Source organism: Myotis davidii, unplaced genomic scaffold (assembly GCF_000327345.1).
Source record: "Myotis davidii unplaced genomic scaffold, ASM32734v1 scaffold71, whole genome shotgun sequence".
Classification (NCBI taxonomy): domain Eukaryota; kingdom Metazoa; phylum Chordata; class Mammalia; order Chiroptera; family Vespertilionidae; genus Myotis; species Myotis davidii.
The window spans coordinates 892,947-911,634 of record NW_006283588.1 but is presented as its reverse complement, the minus strand read 5'-3'; the positions used below and the strand labels follow the sequence as shown (position 1 = coordinate 911,634).

General features: G+C 43.2%; 1 protein-coding gene across 3 annotated transcripts in view; it reads left to right on the top strand.

Annotated features, from left to right (window-relative positions):
* The window catches only part of DLC1 (DLC1 Rho GTPase activating protein), a 46,139-nt gene that overhangs the window by 8,523 nt on the left and 18,928 nt on the right, over positions 1 to 18,688 (top strand). For 2 of the 3 annotated variants that reach the window (XM_015565206.1, XM_015565223.1), the window contains exons 2-3: positions 6,415 to 6,486; positions 11,317 to 11,398. In XM_015565206.1, coding sequence (XP_015420692.1) covers positions 11,393 to 11,398 — 6 coding nt within the window. In that variant the 5' untranslated portion in view covers positions 6,415 to 6,486; positions 11,317 to 11,392. Of the gene's footprint in view, positions 1 to 6,414; positions 6,487 to 11,152; positions 11,193 to 11,316; positions 11,399 to 18,688 lie in introns of those variants that run through there. The other variant, XM_015565213.1, reaches the window with a different exon arrangement.

Here is an 18,688-nt window from a genome sequence, read left to right as displayed (position 1 = left end):
GGGGGTGGAGGGGGAGGAAGAGAGGCCAGTAAGGGTGGATCACTTAGCCTGAGGGAGATGGGGTGAGAGACAGAGTGTAGTAAGGAGCCCCAGACCAGGGCACATGGCTGTTAAGACTTTGGCTTTTCATGTAGGAAGTGGTGACTCGTTGGTTCTGCCTGTATAGTCCCTTGGGACCAAACGCCTGGGCCTGTGAATAGCCCTCAGGAAACCAATCCGTCCTAAGTAGAGGATCAGCAGACACCACGCACTCCATGGGGAACTACCTTTCCATGTGGCTTCCTGCTTTGGGGCAGGAACCTGTGTCTCTGGTTGTGCCTGAGCAGAGCTGGCAGCGTGCTTAGCAGATGTTCAATAAATCAATATCGAGTGAAGGGGGGATGAAGATTGGCCCCACTTCCATGCGTGATGGTACTAGAATATATCGAACAGTGCATTTGAGTCAGCTGCTCTTAGGCCAGATGGCCTGAGAAACGGAATTAGTGTCAACAGGTTTTTTCAGAAGCTTCCTAACTGGTTTCTTTCAGAATCTGCACAGCAGGGCTTTAGAATTCTTTTAGACACGTGAGGGTAGGAATGCTTCTAGTTGCCAGTCCAAATCTTTGCTGGGATGAGGTAACATTCGTGTTTAATAAAGATTAATATAGAAATACTGCTACCTGACTTGGTCCACCTAAATCCATTTTACATCGGTAACTCCTGATAACCAGTCTTCGGCATCTGTGCGTGTTTGACATTTATTTTTATTAATTGCAAAGAGAAAAGGATTCAAGTCATAGTTCTTGGTCTGAATTAGTCCTCTGCTGCCTTACGCTTTTGTTTAAGGAAGAAATTCAGGCAGCATTTATTTGCCTTGAGCCCGGTTGTTAAAGGAGCCAGGGAACCTGAAAGTGCCCACTGTGAAGACCACAAACAGAAGGTTTATTTTATTTTTTGTTAATCCTCACCCGGGGATATTTTTCCATTGATTTTTAGAAAAAGTGGAAGGGAGGGGGAAGACAGAGACACATTGATGTGAGAGAGACACATCAATGTCTCCCGCACGCGCCTGGACCAGGGCCAGGGGTCCAGCCTACAACCAAGGTACTTTCCCTTGATGGGAATGGAACCCGGGACCCTTCAGTCCGTGCTGTAGCCACTGAGCCAAACCAGCGAGAGCAGTAATCACTTCCTGCTTCCACTCAGTCACTGTTACTCAACCTGCTAAGAGCAGCAGGTTTAACAGAATGATGACGGGGTTGGGGAATTTCTGTCTCACTTACAGAAAGTGAGGGGGAAGAGGGAGACGGGGTCATCCCATCGTGCCAGGAAATGTGCAAATATGGCCTGATGGTTCCCAGTCATACACAAAAGGACCTCATTCATCTACAACTGGCCACTAACACTGTTTCCAATCAAAATTTCCTGTTTCCTCCTCACCACATTTGTCTGTTGTTTGCTTAGAGAAAACCCAGGTACAAAAGTGACATTGTATTCCCATTGTGTTTTTAGTTTCTGACGACATTTGCGCCTGGTGGGGAATGTTTTTAAAAACCATCCTTATAGTTTTCACACCACCACTCACGTACATTGAAGAAAAAGTTATACCCTGATTGCCTGGTAGAGATCTCCGAAAGCCAGGTCTGGGACAGTTCTTGCGACTGAAGTGATTAGGCGTGTACATGGTTTTCTTTAATATTTTGAGTGTTGTTTATTGTTATATATATATATACTAGAGGCCCGGTGCACGAAAATTCGTGCACTGGGAGGGGGTCCCTCAGCCTGGCCTGCCCCCTCTCATAGTCCAGGAGCCCTCAGGGGATGTCCTACTGACGGCTTAGGCCTGCTCCCTCTGTGGGAGGCGACCGGGATGGTCAGGGGAAGGCGCCACCCCGATCACCCCGCTGCTGCTGCTGCCACTGCCGGCCACGGCGGCTGCGAGGCCTGAGCCCTGGGCCTCACAGCCGCTGTGGCTTTGTCCGGATGGACGTCTGGAAGACGTCTGCCCTAATTAGCATATTGCCCTTTTATTAGTAATGATTTTTAAGGATAGAACCTATCTGTTCATTTCTGTGTGTCTTAGTTCTCTATCCTACTATGGCATTTTAATGAAAGAAAGCTCATTTTTAAGAACTGGTTATTTCCCTATTTGTATGTCTTGGAGATAATACTGGTAATCCATGTGTTAGAATCAGTCTGAGGAGTATGAATTAATATGCATTAAGTGCCCCTTAGGAGGGGCCTTGCACATACCGTAAAAGTTAGCTGTTGATAAAATTGTGGAAAGGCATCTGGGAAGACTGCCCAGAGGAGGCAGCATTTGAGCGAAGCCTTGAAGGACAAGTGATAGTTGACCTTGAGAGGATGGGAAAGCATTTCAGGCCAGAGTAGTCACAGAGATAGATGTGTGGGAAGATGAGCACCCAGTTTACTTTGGCTGGGATACAGAGGAGTACCGGGAGCCACATGAAGAGCCTTGACAGCCGCATGGAGGTGTTTAGACTTGATTTTCTGAGTAGTGGAGTTCCAGGAAGTTTGTTAGAGACAAGATCAAAACCGTAACTTAGGAAATTTGATGAGCCAGGGTTGGATGGATCCTCAGAGAGGAGAGAATTGGAGACCCAGAGTTTTAGTTAGGAGACAAGAGTAAAGCTAATGGCCTGGATCAGGGGGGTGAAATTAGTTTAGAGAGGGTATTCCCAGTCTGACTTGGATGTAGACATTAGTTCATTTCTTATTAAGTAAAATGTTTAGAAATGTTTTTTTCTTTATTTAATGTTTTTATTGATTTTTAGGGAGGGGAAGGGAGAGGGATAGAGAGATAGAAACATTGATGAGAGAGAACATCATCAATCACCTGTCTCCTGTCCTGGAGATGGAGCCTACAACCTGGGCATGTGTCCTCCCGGGAATCGAACCAGGGGCCTCTTACGTCCTGGGTTGATATTCAACCGCTGAGCCACCCCAGCTGGGCTAGAAAATTCTACTTAAAAAAAACTCAGTACTTACATTGGATTATTACCATTTTCTCTTGGGAGTAATTGGAAAGGGGTGGGAGTGAAATCAATGAACTAGTCTTTGTTTAAAAATCAGTGACAGCTTTTTACAATGTTTACCATTTTTTAAATTCCGATTTCTGCAGAAACGGCAGATTATGTTCTCATTTGGTAGGCAGCCTTACGTTTTCATGCATGGACGTTTTTCAATGTAAAATAGATATGGGCTTATCTATTTCCCATGGTTTCATCTCTGAAAGAAAGACAGGTTCTCCTCCATTTTAGGGTAAGGAACAGGGAGGGCAAAATTACTGGATCTGCGGTTCTCGAACGTGCTAGCGCTGCCTTCTAGCCCCTGTAAGCCCTTCATTCGGTTTTCTGCTGGGGAGGCAAATCTTCACCTGTTCACATCACTTTTCCCTAACTAAGTGGCTCTAAGAAGAGCAACAATTTAGACACCATCTTTTTTCAATGGGTTTTTGGTCATTTGGGAGCATTTCATTTTCTCAGTGATGGAAAATGAATAAGAGAGTGACGTGGCAGCAATAGGCATTTATGAGTTCCCGAAATCACACGGGTCCTTAAGTGAGTAATATATGTGACAACACTTTGTAATTTGTAAAGCATTACTAGTATATAAATAAATGTCAAGATTTTTTAGAAAAACAGTACCTTATATCTTCCGTGCCTCTTGGCATAAAGCCATTTTAATAAGAACATTGAGAACATGCTCTAAGCAGGTGGCAGTATTGGCTGGTGAACTGTGTCTAATTAAGGCTGGTGTGTGTGTGCTCGGTGACCTGGTGTCATGTCTGAACACAGCCAAAAAACGTGGCCATTGAGAATTTCTAGTCACTCACCACTTGCTAAGTGAAATATTAAGAAAACAAGAACATGTACCTCAACAATCTATTGTTCCATGTCTAACAATCTGTTCAACAGAAATAAGCTCTAAATAGTCAGAAACTGAGTTATTTAAAATATTCCCTAAGAGCAAACAGCTCCTTTTTCTTTCCATGTCTGTCTTTGAGCGGGGGCCATGGAGATAGAGAAAAAGTAGTTTCCTCGTTCTTTAAAATAAAATATTAAGCTACTGTAGGGTGTCCCAAAAAATGTATATACTTTGAATAAGTATAAAGGCAGTGTTCATTAAAATACATTTCATTTTCAAAACATAATAAGATCTACAGAAAAATATGTGTACATTTTCTTGGGACACCGTATATTTTTCCAGCAATAAAGTTTTCTAGAAAATGTTTATTTTATGATTTCATTTAAAGCCTTCTTAATTTCTTTCTGAGACAAGATATGGGTATAAATACAAAAAAAACTGTCAAACCCAGATAATTCCCATTGGGCAATTCTATTTGTTCTTCTATGCAGTGCAAACATGGAGTTTCTTACATGTTTATGTCACTTTATTCTTCACTCCCAATTCAGCCCTGAATCTGGTGTTTGATGCTGCTGCTTTTATAATAAAAGATTCATGGACGTAAACTTTGCCATGACGATTTTTCCATTCTACTGCCGTAGTTGTTGGTAACTGGGTATTAACTAACTCATCAGAAGATAGCAGGTTGTTTTTTCCTTTGTTCTGCTCAATAAGGACATTCCTATCTGCCTTCATGAATTTGAGCATTCATAATTACCTTTCCTTAAAGGCAAGGACCTCTTGAAAATAATAGGCCCCAAATGCTTTTTTTAAAAATATATTTTATTGATTTTTTTACAGAGAGGAAGGGAGAGGGATAGAGAGTTAGAAACATCGATGAGAGAGAAACATCAACCAGCTGCCTCTTGCACACCCCCTACTGGGGTGGGGATGTGCCCGCAACCAAGGTATATGCCCTTGACCTGAATCGAACCTGGGACCCTTGAGTCCGCAGGCCAACGCTCTATCCACTGAGCCAAACTTAGGGCCAGCCCTAAATGCTTTGAAACCATTAAGGTATCAGGCAGAAATAAGGTATGTATTTCTCCAAGATGGGCTCCCATCTGGCTCAGAGGAGAGATGCTAAATGAAGGTTTGAATTTGGAATAAATTAAGCAATATTGAGACAATTATAAATGAGTGCATAGCCTTAGATACCTATGTAGTCTGATGGCCTGGTGAAGGTGGGAAGAAGAACTGAAAGAATATTCTTGCCCTGGCCAGTGTGGCTCAGTTAGTTGGGCATCATCCAGTGTACCAGGAGGTTGCCCTTTTGATTCCTGGTCAAGGGCACATGCCTTGGTTTCGCTTTAGATCCCCGGTGGCATGCATGCAGAGGGCAACCTATGGATATTAGGCATTCACATTGATGTTTCTGTCCTTCTCTCTCTCTCTAAAAATCAAATCAACTATGTTAAAGAAAATTACTAAAAATAAATAAAGGAACCCTGGTCAGTGTGGCTCAGTTGGTTGGTCATTTTCCCGTGCACCAAGGGGTTGCTGGTTCAATTCCTGGTTGGAGCACATGCCCTTGTTTTGGGGCTACATCCCCAGTCGGGGGCATGCACGAGACAGCCTATCAGTGTTACTCTCTCATCGATGTTTCTCTCTCTCTCTCCTTCTCTCTAAAAAGTCAATGAAAACATTTTTTTTTTTTTAAAGAATATTGCCTGGCCGGTATAGCTCAGTGGTTGAGCTTCAACCCATGAACCAGGAAGTCAGGGTTCAGTGATTCTCATCATTGATGTTTTTCTCCCTGTCCCTTCCTCTCTCTGAAATCAATAAAAATATGTTTGTTTGTTTTAAAGGAATGTTTGTTGTGCAAACAGAGAAACTCATGAATGTGCCCTGACCTCCTGTGTGAGTCAGTTTTAACAGAACCGTGACTACGTCCTTAAATGAGTTTGAACATAGTAATGCGTCAGTTGCACTTGGCCTTTCTGTTTATCAAAACTATCTACATTCTACATGATGTTAATCACAGGGAAATAAAAGCTTTATTAGGCATTTCAACCTCCCAGGATTGTGGGATTTATTGAATTAATGCCCCCAAGTCATCTGACAGCCCGTGCCTCCCTCCTGTAACTGCATCTGAAGAGACCTGTTGCCCCAATGCCTGGGGCTTAATGTACATCCCATCAGGTGGCTCAAGGTCAGGCTAGTGCTCTTCCAGGGTGTCAGATGTACTTGGCCTTCTGTTGATGTGAAAAGTAAACCGAGTTAGGCTATAATCATTAATAACCGGAACATAGAAGCAGCACAGGGTAACCTAGTTAGTGCTAGGACCTCACCCCACCCCCCCTTTTTTAAGGAAAGATGGATAATTATATGCATTTTTAAAAGTCTGAATGCTGCACAATATTTAAATCATTTGAATTAAGGGGATTTGGGGGCCTTATTTGTTACCATCAGACATCGTGCTTTGCTTGTATAACTATCAGAGCGTATAAGGAAGAAGCATGCTGAGGTACCTGTGACTTAACCTCTTTGTCTTCTGTTCTATTGCAGAAATTGAAGCCAAAGAAGCTTGTGATTGGCTACGAGCAACAGGCTTCCCCCAGTATGCACAGCTTTATGAAGGTGAGCCGGGAACACCATTGCTAAAAAATGTTAGCATAGCCCTCACAGCTTTATGAAGGTGAGCCGGGAACACCATTGGTAAAAATGTTAGCATAGCCCTTGCCAGTTTGGCTCAGTGGATAGAGCATCAGCCTACAGATGAAGGGTCCCAGGTTCAATTCTGGTCAAGGGCACATGCCTGGGTTGCGGTCTCAATCCCCAGTAGGGGGCGTGCAGGAGGCAGTAAATCAACGATTCTCTTTCATCATTGATGTTTCTATCTTTCTCTCCCTCTCCCTTCTCTAAAATCAATACAAATATATATTTAAAAAATGTTAACATAATCGTATCCTTGGTTCATAATTATTATTATCTATTATTTACTTTCAGACAGTTTCTTATATACTTAGCTATTTCCTTCATTTAAAAAAACAATGTCACAAGCACCTAAGACCCCCCGCCCCCACTCAAAGCAAAAGCTAGGATCTTGATAATAACACAACCGTATGCTCTCCCTCTGCCATGCCCCTACCCAAAGTCACCGTCTTCCTGAACCTCTGTTTATCTTTTCTTTTTTTGCTTTCCTTTTATAAACTTGTTTTCCTTTACCAAAAGGGTCTTATGCTCTGAGTAAACTTGTAGAATTTAATATTTTCACTTCTTATATTAAGATTCTTCCAGTCCAGTGCCCCCTGGACTATGTCCCTATACTGCTGTCACTGTTGTATAGCATCCATTGTGTGACTCTAGCACAGTTTATTTATGTACTCACTTGGCTGGGCATTTTGATTTTTCTGTTTTGCTTTTATAAACTGTAATGTTTCAAACATTCTTATACATTCTTGTGGTACATGTGCAGTAACTTATCTCACATATATACCTAAGGGTAGGATGACTGGGTAATGGAGAATATGTGTACTTGATTTGATGAGGCAGGTTTTTCAAAAATGTGCCGAATTTCATTCCTATCATGTATTCTCAACACTGGATATTGTTATACTTTAATTTTTGCCAATCAAATGGGTATAAAATATCTTACAGAGTTTGACTTCCATTTCCCTAATCATTGATGATACAGTGCACATTTTTTTCATATCGTCTGGCCAGATGTTTGCTCTTCTGTAAAGTCTGTTGCCCGTTTTTCTCCTGAGTGAGTGTGCGTTTCTTGATGGTTTGGAAGAGCTCTTTATTCTAAACCTCTTGGTCTTGTGTTGCAGTTTGTGATGAGGCTTTTCACGTTTTTGAGATTGTCATTCGATGAATATTATTTCTCCCATGGCATTCAATTTTTTAATGAAGAAAAATGGTCTTTTTTAAAAGTAATTCGGATCTGGGCTGAAGTTCTACTACTTCGTGTTCTCGTCAGTGCCCTGGGGTCTTGAGGGCTAGGATGGGGAGCACCTCGAGTCTCCATCATTCTCAGCCTCTAGCTGCCGCATGGTGGTGGAGTGTGCTCTGCACAGCGAGATGAGAGTAGGCTGTGCGTTTAGATGAGAGTTTTATTATTTTCTGTATTAAATCATTTAAAGAGAATTGCAGTTGTGAATGAGTGAACTCCATTTTACGAGTAATTTTCAAGCAAAGGTTGGGTGAAAAATGAAGAGGTTCCTAAATTGAGAGTAAATGAAATGACCTCCAGGACTTCTTCCAACTGAGCATTCTTTGCCTCCGTAATACTACTCAGATGACCACACTAGGAGTCTCCTTTATTCATTTACCGTTCATCCCGCCACCCAGTCAACTGATTGAGCAGCTAGTGTTAATTCAGCACCGACAAGGATGCCTGGCACTGGTGGGTGCTACCTGTCTTACAAAAACAAGACAGTTCAAACCTCAGAGAACTTTAAGGGGTTGTCAGACCCCCATAGAGCAAACATAATTTTGGTTGATTCACATTTAAAAATACACCTTTTTCATTAATGAAGAAGGAAGGAGATGCTATGAGACAGCCACCATGTGACAACATCTCTAAAAGATCCAGATGAAATGATGTCACTTAAATTTGTTTTCACGTTGAACTCTTCTCACAATGAATAGTTATTTTAAAACAGGTCTTTAGTTCTTCTCTCCTTCCAGAATAATAAAATAGCAGACTGCTTCCTATAGCAATGGCAGTGTTCTCTCAGTAGGAGCTAGAGGTCACTGCCAACCTTCTTCACTACTTGAGCAAAACCTCATGGGTCCAGGCCAAGAATGGCTATAGTGCTAGACATGATCAGCAGGCTGCCTTGAAGAGGGGCATGGAGTTGGGTGGGGACGGGGCTGCTTCCCAGGAGCAAGTTGGGCAGAGACCCTAGAGATGATTTCCTTTCCCTCGCTCACTCAGTTAAATTCATTCATGACCTAAGTTACAATACCTGGTCTTCCTCATTGTAGCCCAGATCGAATGTATGCTTTTCCCATGATGTTGGATTCAGAATTATGTTACTGTTAGACCGTATAAAACCGTTTACTGTCCCCCATGTCAGTGGGCATCTCCAATGCCTTTTTTTTTTAAGATATTTGGTTAACCTGTATGTGTGTTATGACGGAGTTGCTTATCTTCCCTTTGGAGAGAATGTTTGACCTCTCACCCTGGAGAGTGTCTCTGTCCTTCAGGAGGGCTTTGGGGGTGGGGGCAGCACTCTATTGGATTTTCCATTCACAGCTCTCCTGGAGATGGGGGAGATAATTGCATTTGCAGCGGCGGTCCCAGGACTGTCCTTTGTCCCTTTTGTTCTCCTATTTAGAAATTAAATTTCCTCCAATTATGTCCATTTTTGGTGTTGATTTGCTGCCAAGCAGCAGCACTTTCTTGTGATGTGTACGTTTGCTAAGACCCAGCTCCAGTCTCTGTCCTCAGGCCTCCCCAAATCCTGAAAGGCACGCTGCAGTTTCTCAGGTTACATCCCGGGGGTCCCTTCCTGTTGGCAGTTCTTCTTGAAGCATAAGCCTGCGTTTGAGGTGTATTGTTCTGGGCTATCATTTCGCCCCTTCTTCCTGTCACTGTGTGCAGGGTGCGTAGCACACACACACTCCACACACCAACCCACACATTCCTGGTCTTCCTGTTCAGCTCTATTTTGGTCCTTGGCAATTTTTACTTCCTGCCTTTAAACCCAAGCTAGAGGTTTAAATCCTAACCTGAAGAACTCTGGGAACATCTACGCATCATACACCCTCATCTATTGAAAGCTTTTTTTTTCAGGAAAGAGTTGAGGAGGCAAGTAATAGAAATTATTGATTTAACTATTTCACACCTCTCTTGCTTTTAGCCCCTACTACCCTAGAATTTTTTATTTTAACAAAATTTTGAAGTTAATTTGAATCAGGAAAGTAATCTAAAATACAGCCCTGCCTGGGTAAACTAAGTTAGGAATTGCTAAAATAACATAGTTGCTGTCTCATATACATTTAACAGCATGTGAGCTTTTCCACTTACATTTATAGATCTGATGTTATACTTGGGAAGTATTCAAAATATATTCTTTAATGGCAGCTCTGTTACTTAATACTTAGAATTTCTGGTGGCTGTTCAAAGTGAAACGCAGTGGCATAATCCTTAAACCACTTTGCAGTCTGCCTTGCTTGCGTTTACTAAGTGGCATTCACTGTAAGCCCCTCTCTTATTTCCACTTATATTGGGGCCACTAACATTTGCCAAAGAGACTCAATCTACAATCTAATGATGAGATATAATCCTGCAATACTAACTTTCATATATTTCTTCATAAATCTTTGGGCTCTAGCTACTTCATTGGTTTTCCTATGTTACCATTCAGGGAATAGTATAAGTTACCTAACTCCAGCCTTTAGAAAAAAAGAATCGACTGTAGTACTCATTATGTTAGTTTTCAACATTGTAAAGGAAAAGGCATCTTAAGTGTTATCTCTAGAAAATAAATTACTCATGAAGCGATCTGTAATACATGGGCAAGCCCATTTTTCCCCCTGTTAGCCGGGGCTCTGAGGGAGGATAACGTGTTTTTGTCTCATGGCAGTTCCAGCGTGGATGTACACTTCTAGTGGTGCTGCTGGTCTTCTCCCTACTCGGGGATTTTTGGGGGGGCGGGGGGTGGATTTCTCAGCAAGGAATAGAAGAGCGACTTTTTCATTGGGTGGACTGGTTCTCCCTTTCTGCTTCTCGGTTCTGCTCGAACTCTTCCATGTCCTCCGAGTACTGAACTCTTCCACAGACGAAGGGACTCGGGGTTCTGTTGGTCTACAGCGGCTCTATAGCTGGCCTTCCGTTATAGGAAGAGTTCTACAAAGTCCTCAGAAGCCATATGGAAGTGCTAGTGTGTGTTTAAAAATAGCATATCCTGAATTCTCTTGAGCTTTGGATGTCCTGCAAATGGTTAGATTTGGTTGACCCACTTGCCATTCATTGTTCTCTCCGTCTTTCTTTGGCCCAATTTTCCATGACCTCTTCCCTGGTCCACTGTGAACAGAGAGACGCATGGAAAAACAACACCACCACCAAAAAGCCTGGCCACATTAAAAGGGGGCATCCTTCTCAGGGCACTCATTCCAGCTTAAGTTATAATTTATGGCGTGGCCCTCTAGCCTGCTGATGTGTTTAAAGGTGGGAAGAGTGTTTGTGAGCACTCACTTATCTTTGATACCTGAGTCTCCAAACCACTTTAGGTCCTAAGCTCCCTGAGGCCACCGATACAGAATTGTCTGAAGTTGCTTTCTTCTCCCACAGCACTTGACAGGGAAGGAGGTGTTTGCTCTGCAGACAGTAGGTATTCAAAAGTACTTTCGCGGGTTCCCTCCCCCACACCTTGCCAAACTGGGCTAGTTTGGTACAAACCTAGGGTGCTCAATAAACGTATTTGTTTGTATTTTCCTCTGTATTTGTCTTTTCAGATCTCCTGTTCCCTATTGATATTTCCTTGGTCAAGAGAGAGCATGACTTTTTGGACAGAGATGCCATTGAGGCTCTATGCAGGTAAATGGAAATGCTTTGAGCATTTTTTTTTTTTAAGAATAATGTGCTTATCAATACAAGATGGTTTTGTTTGCTTTTGTTCTAACTAATTCGGTCAGGTCTTTGATTAGCAAATGGGTATAGTGATTTGCTTCATTATAAATCATAGGCCTTTTAATTAAAATAAGTAAAATTCTATTATTTAGTATTGCCGTTAAAATAGCACTGCCCTAGGAGGTACTCAAATAGTCCTGTTCCATATTCAACACCATATGATTGCTCAAACAGCTAACTTCAGATGGTTACGAAAGTTGAGGATTTTTTAAAAAGGCAATGTGATGGACTGCACCGCCCAACCGGGTACCCTAACCAGGCCAGAGCTGCTGTTGTACTAGATGGAAAAAATACATTCAGGGGAGTAAATGGGGTGGGGGGGGGGGTTCTCCATACTAGAGTCAGGAGGACCATTGCTTGAATTCCAGGAAAGCCTCCCCTAACCAGTTCCACTTTTCCAGGTACAAACTAGTAACAATAGGATTAAATACGGCTGGAAAATAACCCAGCCTTTAACCCACGTGGACAGGCAGCAAATGAGCACTGATGTGAAATGTGACTAAGAGTCAGGCATCCTTGTTCATTGTGTTGTGCTGGTGGGTTTTTGGGCTGGGTGTTATCGAAGCGCAAGTAATAAAACATACAGCAGACAATGACGGACACCGATGAGCCTTCCACACTTCGTGACATTTCATTCATTTTAAGTAATTCCTGCTTTGTCATTTTTCTCAAAACCTATAAGCCATAAAGGCTGGATTCGGGGGGGCGGTGGGCGGGGGGGATGATACCTAAACAAAATTCACATGCTGACTTGATTGTAAAATTAAAATAAATGTTCTTTCAATGTCAGTACTTGTTTTAACTTGGAAAAATATTAAGATAGAATGGCATCCAATTTTTATTTCCACTTTGTCGGCAAAGAAAGCAGTAGTATTTCTGAGAAAGTATTATTTTTTCTTTTCTTAGGTGATACAGTGTTTTCCGAAGCAGCCAACTTAAGCAATGGTTTTAAGAGAAAGATAGGGAAGATGTTTAGAATGGTAGATGGAATAGACTAATTCTCATAGTTTAAGAAAGAAAGAAAGAAAAAAGCCCTATTAACCACAGGACACTGTCACTTTTCAAACCCAATCAAATGATTGCTCTGAAAGAACCTGAGTTCCAAGCCCCGCACTGAGAGCGCAGCATTAGAGCTGTGTGCTCTGGAATGAAGAACCCGGGCAGGTGAGGAGGGAGGGAGGGAGGCAGCATCTGGAATAGAAACTACTGCAGACATTCTTCAGATGTTTTCATGCTTAGCGTGCGGCAGAATTAATATATTTTCAATTCGTCATTGGTGATAACACAGAAATCAGGCCACTCATATGATGTGTCCTAGGAAATATTTACGCATTGCATCACATCATCCATTTCATATGTTTTAAGCCACTTAGTGAGTGGGCCCCTGAACAGCAGCAGCAGCTCAAGAATTCCTGGGCCATAAAAATATCACTGCTGCCTGGCGGCGTAGCTCAGTGGTTAAGCATTGACCTATGAATCAGGAGGTCACGGTTCGATTCCTGGTCAGGGCACATGCCCAGGTTGTGGGCTCCATCACCAGTGTGGGGCATGCAGGAGGCAGCCGATCAGTGACACTCATCATTGATGTTTCAATGTCTCTCTTCCTCTTCCTCTCTGAAATCAATAAAAATATATTTTATATATATATATATATATATATATCACTGCAGCCCTAGCCGGTTTATCCAGTGGTTAGAGCGACCTACAGACTGAAAGATCCCAGTCTCTATTCTAGTCAAGGGCACATACCTCAGTTTCAGGCTTGATCCCCTCCACCCCGGTTGGGGTGTGGGAGACAACCAATCAATGTGTCTCTCTCACATTGATGCTTCTCTCTCTGTGTCTCTCCCCCTCCCTTCCACTGCCTCCAAAATCAATGGGAAAAATATCCTTGGGTGAGGATCAACAACAACACAATATATCCCCGCAGCCTTACAGCCCAAGGGTCATGATTAGGTTCTTGAATACTTTTTTTTTTAATAGCAATGTGAAATTCTGTTTCCCTGCTCTGCGGGGCCGGGCCTCCTCTGTACTTTATCATTTCCACTGGCCTCCTCACTGTTTGAGAAGCTGTCCCCCTTCAAGGGAAAGATGTGTGCTCCTAGATATTGTATGAAAAGCCTAAACAACTGGGCCTTGATCTGTGTTTGGACTCTGCAGCGTGTCCTGCCTGGCTTTGGTTTCCTCTTGTGCACAGAATAACATCTCCCAGGTTATACGCGGGAAGGGGATGCCGGCCGCTCTGGCTGTCGGAGTGCTTTCAATCTGACGCCGGATGGGAGCACATGGGGAAAGGCTGGAGCTTGGGTTTTCTTTCAAAAAAAAATTTTCAGGATTCACAGTAACAGCCATCAACTTGTTTGTAATGGAAAATCCAAGGGCTGTTGCTCACGTGTTCACATAAGTAGACTCACGGAAAATGACTCTCCTTCAAGAAACCGAGACGAACATGTCAGAAGGAAAGGTGGGAGCCACACAGGGGCATTTGGGCATCTTCCTGTGAAATGTGCAGCCGGTTCAGAGCTGTCAGCAGAGGAGCTGGAGACACTTGTTTTACTGATTGTGTTATTTTCATCTCATCTGCTATCAGCCGCTTCCAGATGCTTCTCAGTCCTTGGAACACAGGGCCAGCAAACACGAACTGTAGTGCGGTGTGAAATTTTACCTTGGTGAAATAGTTTGAGTAGTTTATTTTTTATTTAATTCTCACCCGAGGACAACATGTTTATGAATTTTTTTTTTTATAGAGAGATGGGGGAAAGCGGTAGAGAGAAACATTGATCAGTTACCTCCCACACACACCCTGACCAGGCTCAGGATTGAACCCTCAGTGTAGGTATATGGCCTACCAGGAATCAAACCCACAACCTTTGGTACATGGGACGATGCTCCCACCAACTGAGCCACAAGGGCCAGGGCTTTGAGTAGTAGTTGATTTTAAATGCAGATGTTAATGTCGTTGCAGAAACTCAGTTGAAGTTTTGCTTTAATAAAATATTAAGCGCTAGCAGGTTTAGCTCAGTGGATAGAGCCGCAGACTGAAGGGTCCCGGATTCGATTCTGGTCAAGGGCACATGCCCAGATTGCGGGCTCCATCCCCAGAAGGGGGCGTGCAGGAGGCAGCCAACCAATGATTCTCTCTCATCACTGATGTTTCTATTTCTCTCCCTTTCCCTTCCTCTCTGAAATCAATAAAGAAAAAAAATAGATATTCAGCCCTGGCCAGTTTGGCTCAGTGGATAGAACATTGGCCTGTGGACCAAAGGATCTTAGGTTTGATTCTGGTCAAGGGCATGTACTATAGTTGCAGGCTCCTCCCTGGCCTGGTCAGGGTGTGCGCAGGAGGCAACCAATCCATATGTTTTTCTCACATGGTTGTTTCTCTTCGTCTTTCCCTCTCCCACTCTCTCAAAAAAGCAGTGGAAAAATACCCTTGGGTGAGAATTAAAAATTATATATAATAAAAGCCTAATATGCAAATTGACCAAACAGCAGAATGACTGGTCACTATGATGCACACTGACCACCAGGGGGCAGGCGCTCGACACAAGAGCTGCCTCCAGGCCCCAGGCTGGCCAAGAAGGGTGCAGGGGAGTGGGGGGAGGGAGGAAGGAGGGCGATTGCCCCACAGATTGGCCCTAATTACCAGCCAGGCCTAGGGACCCTATCCATGCCCAAATTTCGTGCACCGGACCTCTAGTAATAATAATAAAATTACATTTTAAAAAATTATAGATATTCATACCATCATCTTCAGTCTGCACTTAGTTGGGAAACAGCCCTTGACATGCCTAAGCTACGTAAAGCAGCTTGCCATATAGTAGGTTTGCACTTTGCTACTTTTCTGGTTTATTAAGAGGGTAGTGAGTGATTTTTTCAAGTAATTGCACTAATTCCCTTTAGTAATTGCACTTATCATTAAGAATTGGAAAACGATCTTTATTTATCCGGTCTTGGACAGTTGTTTCTTCTTCTTTCCTCACTCTTCTCTTGTACTTGTCCCTGTTTTCTTTCTGAGTAAGAGGCCCAGAAGCCCGCCTGTTCTGCCTTTATCAGGTGCTTGAAGCTCCCTGAGCAAAGCTCTGGAACCTGTGCTGGCCCACCCGAGCTCCCTCCCCGCAGAGCAGGGGCAAGCTGCCCAGCAGATAAGACTGACACATTCCTCTGGAGCTGAGCCCTGTGAGGGCCCCGGGGTGGGAACGACCAGTTTCTGGACAGATGGTGCAATACCATTGTTCGCCCATTCATTTGAGGAATCATACTTCAGATAGTAGCTGCTCCCATATATTATCACGATTAGCATTTATTTTGGAAAGGAATGAAGCCCTAGCCAGTTTGCTCAGTGGATAGAACCTCAGCCCACGGGCTGAAGGGTCCCAATTCAGTTCTGGTCAAGGGCATGTATCTTGGTGGCAGGCTCAATCCCAGGCCCTAGTCAGGGCACATGTGGAAGGCAACCAATTGATGTGTCTCTCTCCCTCTCTTCCACTCTCTCTCAAAAAAAAAAAAATCAATGGAAAAATATCCTCGAATGAGGACTAACTACAACAAAATAGGGATGAAGAAGATACTGGTTTTGCCCGTCAGGCGTGGCTCAGCAGGTGAGCATTGGCCTATATGAATCAGGAGGTCACAGTTCTGTTCTCAGTCAGGGCATATGCCTGGGTTGCGGGCTCTACTTCTCTCTCCCTTCCTCTTTCTCTAAAATCAATAAAAATATATTTTAAAAAGAAGAAGAAGAAGATACTGTTTTTAAGTGCCAGGGCCACCATGTTCTAGTCCTGTCGCCTTGGACAAGATTTGTGACCGAAGCCCCCATTTCCTCATCTATAAAGTGAAGCTCAATAATCATATCTATACCGTAGGGTTGTGGTGAGGACCAAGATGAGGACAGTACATATGAGGTGCAGGCATAGTGCCCGACTCAGACTGAGCTCACAGCTGGTCTAGCTGAAACTGTTGTTTCTAAGTGGTAAGGTCCCACCAGTGGGCATTCTTCGAAGGTCCTAGGGGACACTGAATCCCCCCAAAACCCAGGGAATAACTTCTGGGCTTCCAAATCGAGAGGCCGTTAGTTCTGCACTACCAACAGAAAAAGATAATATTGACCTTTATAAAACTGGCCTCCTGGGTCTTTTTTGTTTGACTCCAATCTAGAGTTTGTGAAGTCAGCCTCTCTGACACCCCCGTAGGCCTCCATGCCCAGTAAACCTGGTTATAAACACCACTCAACCAGTAAAGCCCAAATGAAGTCAAGTGGCTATTTGGTTACAGGTGTGATTAATGAAACCCAGGCCTACAACTGACTGTAACCAGTCCAGACTCTTTAAGTCTTGAAAACATTTGAGAACTAAAACACTGTGGGTACAAGTCCTCTGAGTACTGATGCCCCCCAGAGGGGGACCTTGCGTGCACTCGTTTGGAAATCTGAGGACTTCTTCTTAGCTGCATATTTTCATTCCCTTCCCGCCAACCGAGAGAATTTCCCTGAACATAGGTGCTCTGGGTTATCTTTGTTTATTCTCTAAACAGGCTACCACATAACCTGTGAAATCAAAGGCAGTCTTATCAGCAGGCAAAAACACTATCTCTTCTCCTGTGTGTCTAAACTGTTAGACAAGTTGCAAGAGCAGGACTAGAAACGTAAAGCCTGGAAGAGGCCTCATGGTCAGTTGGAATTTGTGTGAGTTAAATGCTGGTATCCTATGAAAACAGAAGAATTGCAGTTGGAGCAAAACGGGAAGACTGATGGTGCAACACTGCAGAAGGTTCATTCGAGGAAGACTAAGTGATGGCCGCCTGGAAGATGATAGAAAGAATTGGGGCCTGATGGGTTTTGCATATCATTTATTCCTGTGTGTGCAAAGGGTTTCTTTCTGCAGCTATTTCATTATTTGCCAGTGAGGGGTTTTTTCTTTAACTGTTTCATTCCCAATGAAGCTAAGTTATATCCCTAAGTTTAACATTACTGTTTGGCAGGGGGGAAAAAAAATATTCAGCTACAATATGACTCCTATTTGGAAGCATGCTCTGATCCAAGTGCTTAAAGAAATGAGTAGTTCCATGATTATCACTTTTAGTCATTACCAAACTTTATATTTGAGAATCATCATCACTCTCAAGAACATTTTAAGTCTACAAGCAATGGACTCTGTAAGATTCTGATCCTTGAAGCTTTAGTATAGGAATTTTTAAATAATCATTTGCACCTGCTGTAACTATACCAAGCATTATATTAAGTGCTTAAAGAAATGAGTAGTTCCATGATTATCACTTTTAGTCATTACCAAACTTTATATTTGAGAATCATCATCACTCTCAAGAACATTTTAAGTCTACAAGCAATGGACTCTGTAAGATTCTGATCCTTGAAGCTTTAGTATAGGAATTTTTAAATAATCATTTGCACCTGCTGTAACTATACCAAACGTTATATTACTAGAGGCCCGGTGTGTGAAATTCATGCACAGGCGGGGCAGGGGGGTGTCCCTCAGCCTGGCCTTCACCCTCTCCAATCCGGGACCCCTCGGGGGATGTCCAAATGCCAGTTTAGGCCCAATCTGGCAGTCAGACATCTCTCTTGCATTCTGGGACCGCTGGTTCCAAACTGCTCACCTGCCTGCCTGCCTGCCTGATGCCCCTAACTGCTCCCCTGCCTGCCTGATCGCCCCTAACCTCCTCTGCCTCAGCCCCCACCACTGTTGCTTTGTCTGGAAGGATGTCCAGATGGATGTCTGGAAGATGTCTGGTCTAATTAGCATGTTACCCTTTTATTAGTATAGATACTAAGACAGGAAGTTGTAAAAAGAATAGGGCATTAAAGAGGGCTTGGATTTCCTTTTGGTATAAGAACTCACTGGTTTTTAAACAGGATGCCTAAGTTGATGAGTGGTTAGAGATGGTTTTATTTTTGTACGTGAATTTTTACTTGAGATACTACATAGCGTTTACCAACAACTCTGCTGGTTTCTTGTTGCTGTGGCTGTTCCTATGAAAGGAGACATCACAGGCATTTACTGGGTGGAGCTGCCCCATGGCTCAGGGGAGGAGTCATTGAGAGTTATGATTCAAAGAATCTCATTAAACATGTCAACTGAGAGAAAAAATAACTTATCCACCCACCAGTGGTGTCCTGTCTCTGCTAACATTATTTCTTTGCTCTGTAGGCGTCTGAATACTTTAAACAAATGTGCGGTG